The 11,619-nt window shown below is 34.8% G+C and overlaps 1 protein-coding gene across 1 annotated transcript in view; it reads left to right on the top strand.

Moving 5' to 3' along the window:
- Nucleotides 1-1,009: 1,009 nt before the first annotated feature.
- Nucleotides 1,010-11,619, top strand: part of LOC109375588 (glutamate receptor ionotropic, delta-2-like) — a gene marked incomplete at its 3' end in the record, with an annotated part of 157,348 nt that continues 146,738 nt past the window's right edge. The window contains exon 1 of the mRNA XM_019631028.1: nucleotides 1,010-1,330. Coding sequence (XP_019486573.1) covers nucleotides 1,057-1,330 — 274 coding nt within the window. The remainder of the gene's footprint in view (nucleotides 1,331-11,619) is intronic.

The raw sequence follows: 11,619 nt of genomic DNA, 5'->3' as shown, positions 1-11,619 counted from the left end.
AGAATGTTATATCTAGAATGCATAAAATGTAGAATAAAGACCCGGCCAATTATAATCACTGACCTTCTGAAATGGAATTTATTTTGCCTCAATTCCTTCTGAATTTACTTTTATTTTTTTTAACATCTTGCCTTTAAAGACTGTCATTCTGAGATATTACTTCTTAACTCTTTTTTTGCTATGTATGTTGTGTCTTTGTATTTACTTATAATTTATATTTGAGCTAGGTTTAAATATATTTTGAGTATTTTTTAAGTAAACATATACAGAATAGTTAAAATGAAATTAAAACAGAAATCATAAATCATATAGTAGAATTAGAAATAATTTAGCCAGACAAGAGAATGAGATAGTTGCTGGAATTTAGTATTTGATTTGATTTGACCATGAATTTTCTGACTTGTCAAAGCAAAGAACAAAAACATTTCCATTTCTCTAGTATAGTAAAAGAGACAGAGTATTATCAAAGTGTTAGATTCCAGATGGCTGTCTTCTGTTGCCAGAAATGCTCGAACCATTCATTCATCAGTTTACATATGATCTCCTTTTTGAAAACCTTGTATTGTGTACTCAGTAATAGATTATCTTTTCTCTCAATTATACATTGATACTCATAAAAAATATAGTTATCACTAATTGAATGCCTATCATCTGAGAGGCAAATAACAGACACTGAATTATCTCCAATCCTTACAATAATCCTGCAAGATTCATGTTATTTTACCCTCTTTATAGATGATGGAACTGAGACCAAGAGAAGCTAAATAATTTGTGCAAGATCAAATAGCCAAAAGGGCAGAATTCTTACACTGAATTCCAATAGCACTTTGTAATTTGAGGGATGTCCTCAAATAGAATGTTCCTTTAAAATTGTTTTCTCATAGTTGTGTAATAACTTCATAAGCTTTATTTACTGCTCCTCAAAATAAAAAAGGAAGGAAGGAAGGAAGGAAGGAAGGAAGGAAGGAAGGAAGGAAGGAAGGAAGGAAGGAAAGAAAATATATAAAACTCATTGACATTTGATCATTACTGTGCTTTCTTGCAGCCTGCGAACTTATGAATCAAGGCATCTTGGCCCTGGTCAGCTCCATTGGCTGCACATCTGCGGGGTCCCTCCAGTCTTTGGCAGATGCCATGCATATCCCCCACCTCTTCATCCAGCGTGCAACAGCTGGGACCCCAAGGAGTGGCTGTGGACTCACCCGGAGCAACAGAAACGATGACTACACACTCTCTGTTCGCCCACCTGTCTACTTAAATGAGGTTATCCTGAGAGTGATCACAGAGTATGCCTGGCAGAAATTCATTATATTCTATGATAGTGAATATGGTAAGTGCTGGTGATTTGTGTGAGTTTTGTAAGCTGATATTTGCATGGTAAGTAATGTCATTAAACCCTGAAAAACTTTAAGAAGATTACTCATTGTTGTTGTGGTTTCTTTATCCTGTCATAGTCTTCTTATAAATCTAGCAGCAACAACAAAAATTTTCAGATAAAGTTCAATCCCTTTGAAGTCAGATTTAAAAATAAATGCCTGTACCTAATGCTCAGTCTATTAGTGTCTCTAAAGGGAATTTGACTCCAATATACCATGATGTTTCAAACAATAGAAGTCATAAAGACAATATTGTCTTTCTGAAAAGCAAATCTCTTATAATAATAAAAGACCACTTTGGACAGATACTGGAACAGTGAAACTATTGCTTATTTCTATTTATAGGTTCAAAAAAATCTGACATATCTTACTTGTACCCTTGTGCAGACTTTAATATCTGCTTAGTACTTAACTTTTTGGGGGTCACTGATATCATATTACCTTAAAGTTAGCATAGCACACTGTCTACAATATGAAATCTCACAAAAATACTGAGTAGTATAAAGACACTTGATTTGTTTAATTTGCCAAGGTAAAACACAAAGCATTTCTCTAAATTTACTGTAATTTGAGTAGAAAATGCTTTGTCTCAATATTTTTATTTGTGTAACATTAAGAAAAGTAACCAACAATGATATTATTTTTGTTTAAATATTTTTTCCTGAATTTATCTACTTTTATTCTGATTAATCTCAGGATGTTCTCTCTCTTATTTTTTGTTATTGGGGGAGTAGAGATGGATATAAACCATTGAGAGAAAATAACAGAGCTTGATGAAGATCATACAGAGTGCCAAAAAATGTATGCATTTTTTAAGAAAGGAAAAAGCTATTAAAATTGTAATACTCAGTATATACCAATAACAAAAGATGAATACAAGCCACTTTTGACTTCTCCAATTACAAGATGTTCTCAAAGTGTTTACTCAGCATCCAGACATTTCTGATTACAGCAAACTACTGCTTGAGCAACTCTGACCAAAGTGTCCACTTGTATACATTTTTTTGGCATCCCCAGTATATTTTGAAATGTGTTTCTTTATAAATTTACCCTAAGAAGAAATCTCAGAAAAAAATTTCCATGCGGTATGGATGTGTCTAGTTTTTACATTTTTATTAAAAACAAAACCAAAAAAAAAAAAACAAGAACATTTCACCCTTTGTAGGTTAACTTATTTTTCTTAACAAATAAATAAATAAACATTTAAAAGATAATCATTTTCTTGTCACAATCTACCCAGCATTGTGAACAATATTGGTTTGTTCACAAGAGTTTGGTTACACAAGAGTGGGCCAAAAAGTGGCATCAATAGAACTGAGCACAAACAGGTTGGCAGAAATCTGGAAAGCAACAAATAAGAGTCCCTGTGGACTCCCAGCGAGGGAGAGCAAGTGGTAGTTACATTTAGCCCTAAATATTTAAAGGTCATATGGGGCTTTGGCAACCAGGGTCACATTAAACTTGATGGGTAGACTCAGCCAAAAGTCTGTGGCTCTTTCTAGAAGTACTCTCTTTGTCTCTAGGATGGACATCCTTATTTTTGTTGCTTGATTCATATTACTTAGGGGTCACAGAACAAAGACCAAGAAACTGAAATGAATGAAATAAGCAAAAAGAAAATTAAAAATAATTGGCTCATCAAAAGTAAGGGTTGAACACAAATCTGAACTTCACTGATAGGATTACTAAGTGAACAGTAAACACTTCCAATGGAATCAACATGCTGAGTGTGGCTTTGTCAGTTTCCTCCAGTCAGATTATCTATGGTTTTTACAACCTTAAATGGCATTCTTCTGATTTCTGCTAAAACATAACTTGAAACACTGAATTTTTAAGTCCTAAATTTTTCTGGAAGGGGGAAAAGAAAACCACCTTTTTTGTTAGCCCTATCAAATTAGTCCTGTAAAATAAAGAACAGAAAGTGATTTTGGATGAAGCCATTTTCACACTAAAATGAGAATTTTACTGTTTAATATAAATATCCATGAAGAAAGAAATTGCTTTGTTATCTTATTTCAAATTCCTACATGGATTACAGTTAGGAAATTGTCATAAGATGAGATGGTTTTATTATGGATGAGGCAAATATTTTTGAAAATATACTATAAATTTATAGTCACATGAAATCATTTACATTCATTTGAAATTCCTCATTCTCTTTTCCTCTATTTTCCTTTAAGTAAATAAATGCTATAATCACATTGTGTGACTGGGTCCTCTGTTAGAATCAGGGTTATTTTAGGAATAATAAAAATCATTCTCTTTTATTCTGATGATAAACTTGTTTTGACTTATTATTTAATTTATTAATCATGAAAATATACCTTTTGTGTCATTAAAATTATTTCCAGTAATATTTTTGTTTAATGAAAGAAATTTTCCTTTTTATACTTACAATAAATCTTGCTGGTAAAGAACTGGGCCAGAGTCCAAAATAAATATCAAGCTATCTAAATATCTGGTAACTTGAAGAAGTCTACATGTATTTACATATATATTCATCAATATCATTATTTTAAGTTCAAATATTGGAATTATATTTGACTTTTATCTTAGCCATCAAGAATTGCTTTCATTAAGGAATGGATTAAGCATCATCTATGGATGGAATCAGGCAGCTTGCTAGAGCCAAATGTTACTAAAGAGGTATTTTACTTAGAAAAATATAGTTTTAAAAAAAAAGATTAAGCGTCTATATCCAGTTAATTAGAGCACCACTTTTTTCAAAAGCAGTTAATTATGATTAAGGACACCATATCAATGTCTACTTTAAATTCCCTAACAAAGAAAATTCAAGTCTTTGATTCTCAGTAAATGGATGAAAAGAGAAAAAAAAAAAAAGTGGAAACCTTATTTGAGCGGATTGATTCAAAACATGTTTTAAAAGGCATGAAAAGATTTTAGGAAGTGTTGAGCTTTTAAAAATATATCAATCAGGAAATATTCATTGCTCACTTGCTTAGTGCAATGCTCAATATGAGATAAAAAGTGTTATGGAATGTAGTCTTTGCCTTTAAGAAGCTTACAATTAACAAAAGAGATAAAATATTTATATGACTCTCTTAATAGAGAAAATAATATGTCATGAATGATGCAAACTGAATGCTAGTGGTATATGATAAAAAGAATGTTTAATTTCAGCAGCAGTGATCAAAGGCGCTTTATGGGTGGACTTTGATCTTGACTGTCGCCTCTCAAAATCCTCCCTGTTTTTCACAATGTATAGGAGATGGCTGCAGCAATAGAGGGAAAGTGTGAACAAGAGTTGCAGCGATAAGATATTAAAAATAATGTCTGAGTATTTTTTATTTGCCAGGAACTAGAACAAGTGTTTTACATAATGCCATTTAATCTCCTCAACGGCTCTGATGAACTAAGCAATATTATTATCACAATTTTACAACTGGAAAACAGAAGCAGCTGATGGGTAACTTGCTCACAAAACATAGCTAAAGAGTATCAAACCTGAGAAGTAACGTCTGACCAGAGCATGTAATCCTAAGCATGTATAATGAATATAAAAATGCTGTGGCGAATCATCATCCAAGATTATAACAACAAGGGCTAATCTTTTTTTTTTTTAAAGATTGTATTGGGGAATTAGGGGAGGGGAACAGTGTTGGGGAATTGGGGGAAGGGGAACAGACAAGTTGCTGTCCTTTTGTTCTTCAATCTAGTTGTGGAGGACGTTGTTTCACTGGCCCAAATTGGTGTTATCATTGCGCTCTTCCCAGGTGAGGCAGATCGGTCGCCGGCTTCAGGACAGCCGCTCACAGTGGCTCTTGGCAGCTCACACTGGCTGCCGGCCGCTCACGCTGGCTGCCGGCCACACATGGTAGCTTATGGCAGCCCACTACAGCAGGGGCTACAACCTATGCTGTCGCTGACGACTCATGGCAGCCCAGCTCCAGGTTGAGCTGTTGTTCACCATCTTAGCTGTAGAGGGCTCAGTGTCACTGGCCCTCATGTGGGATCCAAACCAGGGCCCTGCTGCTCAGAGCTGGCGTCCCAAGCCAACTCTAAACCAATGCTCCACTTGGCCGGCCCTGGGCTAATCTTATAGAGAGCATTTATTATATCATTCTCTGTTCTAAGTGCCTTACATGCATTATCTCATTTAATCCTCACAATAGCTCTCTGAGGTAGATGATAATGATGACGATAATGATGATGGTGATGACGATGATTTTTACAAATGAAAGGAACTGAAGTAGTAAGAGGTTAGGTAACTCCAAAGTAAGTCAAGAAGCCTGAATTCAAACACTGATAGCCACATCTATAGTCCTTACTTTCAACACTAGAGTAGTCCAATGCTATCGAAATAAGACTGAGATTAATTTCTAACAAACTGTAAAATTTAAAAAAAAAAGTTTACCAATGAAATGTATAGAATCATCTTTATTGAAAAGAGACAATGGCTGCAAGCCTGCAAATCTTCCACCTATGAATATCATTCAAGGAAAAATACTGGATGTCATTCAGAAGGTTTGATTATCCTTGAAAAGATGAAAACAGGGCAATCATTGGGCCAAAGGGGTCTGAACCCATCAGCCGAAATAGACTCTTGCCTACACAATAACCATTCTTCCTTTTAAATTTGCTAGCAAAATGCCAAACTTATTTGAGAGAGCGTTATTTCCAGTTGAAAACGACATTCTCCAGGAGCTCTTAGAGCTGAGGGTTGTGATATAATATTGTCAAGAACTGTGATGAGGTTGAGATTTTACCCTACTTGCAAACTAATAAGTTAGCCTGCATCAATTTTATAGATACTAGAAGAAAAGATTACCCTCCTGGAATATATATATATATATATATATATATATATATATATATATATATATATATATATGAGAGAGAGAGAGAGAGAGAGAGAGAGAGAGAGAGAGAGAGAGAGAGAGAGAGAGAACTTTAATAGGCATGGCACAGAAAGCAGCATGAGCCTCACATAATGTTGGCTTCTCTTGCACTCAAGTCCCACAGGCTATATGGAGCCACTAAGTGAATGCTGTACATATAATGGGCTTGTATGACAGCCAAGGAACCCTGGCTTAGGCACCCTGCATCTTTTATAATGGGCTTCCAGTAAAACTGCTTAACATGTGTCCTGAAAGTAGACACTCTTTGTTGTAAATAGCTCCCCTTTTCTCTACAGAGAGCTTCTGCTTGCAAAATGTACAGTAGTAACATGAGAAACCTATGGAGAATCATCTCCCCGAAATAGTCATTCTATGTTTCTACAATATTGTTTGCTTCTAGCAAATTTCCTTATGAATATACCAGTCTTCAGATCACTCTGATTAATCTGACTGACAAGGACTGGATTCAAATCTATTCAATTTGTCTCCTCTGCATTTATTTAAAAGTACTATAAACAGACGTTAATGAGCAGGATTGACCTCAATCGTGCCTACCAGGTCCTGGATCCAGCCAGCTGAGCCATTAAGAGACTACTTTAACAAACCAGGGAGCTTTTTCCTTCAATTTCAGCATAAACCTTTCTGCTTGGCCTGGGACATTACTCCAGGTACCAAAGGATTTATATCATACTTTCAAAGACTTTACCTCATAAGGAGGAAGTCTATCATCTGTAACCACCTTGGCCAGTGAGTTGAGGCTGACTTGAATGATTTGGCTAATGTGGTGCCATTGATCACTTCAGTGAAATACAGGGGAAAATTGCTAATCGGATGATTCTCATCATACGGAAAACTATTTACAGGACACACATAAATAACAAGTCAGATAAAGTTCCATGTAATTCCCCACTTTAGAGAAAGCACAACAGAGTACTATATTATCTGCTGCTTGAATTTATTTAAACATGTAAAGATCTCTTACAGCAAACCCTAATGTTCAACGCATGTGTCTTCAGGTGGGAGGCAACCTCCACACAACGAATATAGTTCTGGAAATGCATATGATGTACCTGGTCAGGTGGAGGAAGAGAGGAGGGAAGGGTTAGTTACAATTGCTGGGACCCCTAAGTGAGACACACATCAATGGGGCCTCCAAGGTGACTCCTTGCCAGCTGGTAGTCCCATGAGTTCTCAATTCAAAAAGAATGAATCAAAAAAGCAAACAATAATTTGGACTTCATCAACATTAAAAATTTATGTTCATGTATAATCCCTATTAGGGAAATAAATAAGCAAATCACAAATAGGGAATAAGTTCCAGTACAGATATCTGAAAAATTTATATTAATACAAAGGATATGTAAAGAGCTCAGAGAATTAAAATCAAACAAACAAAATAAAACTCTTAAAAAAGCAAAAATATGAGACCAACAAAAATGCACAATTAAAAATGGGCAAAAGGCTTGGGCGTACGATACAGTTCATATAAGAAGATAGATAAATGGCCAATAGACACAAGAAGTGCTCAACATTTTCAGTCCATGGGTAAATGGACATTAAAAGGAGATACCAATCTGTGCCCACTAGATTGGCTGAAGGCCATTATTATTACAGGTAGGAAAGGTGACACAACCAGAATGTTCATACATTGCTGGTTGGATGTAAACACGTACAACCACTTTGGAAATCTGTTTGGCAGTTTGTTACAAAATGATACACCTACTATTTGACTTACCCATTTCACTCCAAGGTATTTTTCAAGAAAAATGAGACTGTACATCAACAAAAACTCATAAAAATGTTCATACCGGCATTATTCATTATATCCAAAACTGGAAACAACCTAAATGCTCATAATTTAGAAAATGGTTAAACAAATTGTGGTGTATCCATACAATGGAATAGTATTCAGCAATAAGAAGGAATGAACCACTGAAATATGCAACAACATTATTTTGACTGAAAGAAGCCTGAAATAAAAGGAGTACATGATGTATTATTTGATTATATGAAGACCAATATCATGCAAAACTAATCTTGGTGATTCATAGCAAGTGGTTGCATCTCTGGATAGGGGGTGGATTGTCTGGAAAAGGAAGGGCACAGATAACCTTCTGTGGTAATAGAAATATTTAATATCTTGTTTTGAGTAGTAATTACAGTGGAGTACAATAAATACTCTTTGAACTACCCATGTAAGGCTTGTTTATTGTATTGTATATAAATTATATCTCAATAAAAAGTTAGAAGAGTGAACAATCCATCAGATAATGTCAAAAAATTAAAAAAAATTAAAAATAAAGGAGGGGACCAATTTGCCTATAAGAATTTTAAACTAAATAGCATAATTGTATCATGACTACTTAGAGATTATGGCGTCATGGAGAAAAGGTTAGAATTGAATATAGTGAACACCTAGAACCCAAATTTGGTTGTAGATCAGAATGACTAGAAGAGCTTTTAAATCATCATAAAACCTGGGTCCCATCCCAGACCTCCAGAATCAGAATTTTTGCAAGGTAGGCACAGCAACATACATATTTTAACACTCCCCAGGCGATTCTCGTACAGCCAGCTTTGTTCCTCCATGAGGCATTTGGGAACAAGAAATTTCAGCAGATCTCTTCTTCAGCATCTTTGATTGGTAGCACTGTTTCCCCAGACAGAATACTCCGAGGGAGAGAGAACTTAGGATATTTTGAAGGAGTCTATTTCACAATGGCCATTGGACATTTCTAGTTGTTAGAAAGTTTTTCTTTATATGAAAATTAAAACACTTATATTAGACAAATGATACATGTTCTGGGATAATATAAAATAAGTAATCCTTTTACTTAAAATCATTTATCAGTAAGTAAAGAATGTGGTTATACCCCTGAACCCTCCTTAGTCTTCTACTGCCTAAGTACCAAGAGCACATTTCCATTTCCAACATACTGTGCTTTTCAATATTCCACCTCTCCAAATGCCTTTATCCCTAACTATTCTAGTTTTTAAATATCTCTGTATATCATCTGACACATTTACTGGTTACCCAATATGCCACATGCTATCTTATTAATAGCCTTAGAGAGAGAGGTGAGACCTTTATCTTTTTAAGCAAAATTAAAACAATTGTACCTTGTGTTTTTTCATAATTTCTGCATTTCAACAAAAATTATGTTAAATCTTTATTGCATCACTCATTATATTTACCTATCCTTCTAATTTTGCATTATTCTCAATTTGCTTTGTTTTCAACAAAATCTCTTAGAGGAAGTTTGGTCAAGTACGTGGAATATGATATCCAAGATGTCGTATTAAAAGGAATTGGCTGTAGTCTAGGCAGGCTCACTATTAGAAAGGTCTAAGCAAGGAATTAGTTGAATGTACCAGTGAATGGCTAGATTCCAGAATCCAGGAAATAACAACGTAAAGAAACCAAAAAGTTATAGGAGTAGATGATCCTTAAAATAGAAAAAAAAAAGAAAAACAGATAGATTGCTTTAGTGGGAGTCTTCTATTCTGAAAGTATTCATGAGAGAAAAGTTGAATTTCAGGGCTGGGAGGACTGAATAGAACTGATTTACTAGAGTGACATAAGGAGTAAGGTTGAAATGCTCTTCATCAAATAAACTAGTTGATTTCCTTAATTTCCTTTGCTGAAACAATATTGGTCCCACAGCATGATATTGAGATGGGTCTATTATTGGTAGATCTATTGGATCCAGTTGTGGAGACTGAAGGGACAGTATGATGACAGGGATCTAAACGGCTTGTTACGGTGATGACATAGAGATAAGAACTTAATGGATGTAGTAAGATACCCTCTTACATCTCCTCCTCTCTACTTCAAATATTGGCTTCATTCTGAGGCAAGACGGATGGCATGGTGACTCAGAGCATGTGCTTACAGATAGACTAAAAAAGAGCCTTCCCATTCTTTGTCCTTATATCAAATATTATAGATATGGATATATGTCTCCATATCAGATTTCAGGCCCGTTTGGGGCCTGTGCTAATCCCTGAACCAAATAATTTGGTCAGGGGCATGGCATACTTTCAGTCACCAGCCTGAATTACATGATGACCGTCTGAGTGAAGGTTAGGCATATGTGGACACTTGTGCCTCCCTTTCCAATTTGAAGGAAACCCTACTCAGATGAAAAAAATATTAAATATTACATTATTTAAATTAATTTATTTAAATTTTAATTTAATATTGAATTATATTGCATATTTAATCTTAAATATTTAAAATTATAAATGCTTATCTTTATAATTCAACCTTTAAAATTGCTTTAAAAATATTTCCTTTTCTTAGTTTAGTTTCTTTTTTTTTTATTCATTTCAGGTGTACAAAGCAATGTTATAGTTAGACATTTACACCCCTCACAAAGTGATAACACCAAGTGTAGTTTGAATTTGTTTCTGTTTGTTATGGTTAGATTAAACTTATTTTATGGCCCTAGACTTACTGACATTTTTCTTATAATTATGTTACCTAGATCAACTTTTAGTACTTATCAAGACATTCTTGTGTTTTCTATATTTTCCCTTTAAAAAGGCAGTAGAAGAAAATTAAGAAAAAAAAAGGGACTTTTGACTGGGTTAATAAAGTCTTGATAATGAAAATGTACATTGCTGGGAAATGTGCCACTTATAAACTGCTTTCCTATTTCACATATTTTCCTTTATCAGACAACCAGTAATTAGGTTAACTAATTTTCCTTTTGCTTTGATAAGGTGTGGTTAGTTGCTGCTCATCCTATGCTTCCATTTCTTTATTAATTTGCATTAATCACTTTAAAACATGATTACCATGGGGCCAACCAAGTGGCTCAAATGGTTAAGAGCTTGCTCAAGAGTGCAAGCTCTGAGCAACAGTGGTTCGATGCCCAGCCCGAGCTGAACTGCCGCTGAGCTGCCAACAGGTGGCAGGATGGCTCAGCAAAAATAAAAAACATGATTACCTGCTCAAGTTGTCATCCCTTCCACTAAAAACTAGACTTTCCTCAAGGATAGGAAGTGTGACTTCACGTTCATCACCAAATTATGAGATATTTATCAAAAGACCTTATATTAGTCAATACCTTTAGTCTTGCAAATGACAAGTTTATTTCAAACTATATAAGCACCAAAAAGTCTATAGACTCGTATAGTTGGGAAGTCTAAGGAAAAACTAGTTTGCCTCTGTTTCACTTCATGCGTGGCCTTCATTCTCAGTTTCTCTCTAGACACTCTGGATATTGAAATCCCAAAATTACATAAGTACAACTCATGGTACAAAAGAGAGATCATTTCTTTTTCATTATCCATATATCAAATTTCAATCCCTGTTTGAGTCCTCTGACTATCCTTTAACTAATTAAGCCAAGAGCTCAAATTGACCATCCTGGGACACA

Source organism: Hipposideros armiger, unplaced genomic scaffold (genome assembly GCF_001890085.2).
Source record: "Hipposideros armiger isolate ML-2016 unplaced genomic scaffold, ASM189008v1 scaffold_975, whole genome shotgun sequence".
NCBI classification, from domain to species: domain Eukaryota; kingdom Metazoa; phylum Chordata; class Mammalia; order Chiroptera; family Hipposideridae; genus Hipposideros; species Hipposideros armiger.
This window is presented reverse-complemented; position numbering and strand designations above follow the sequence as displayed.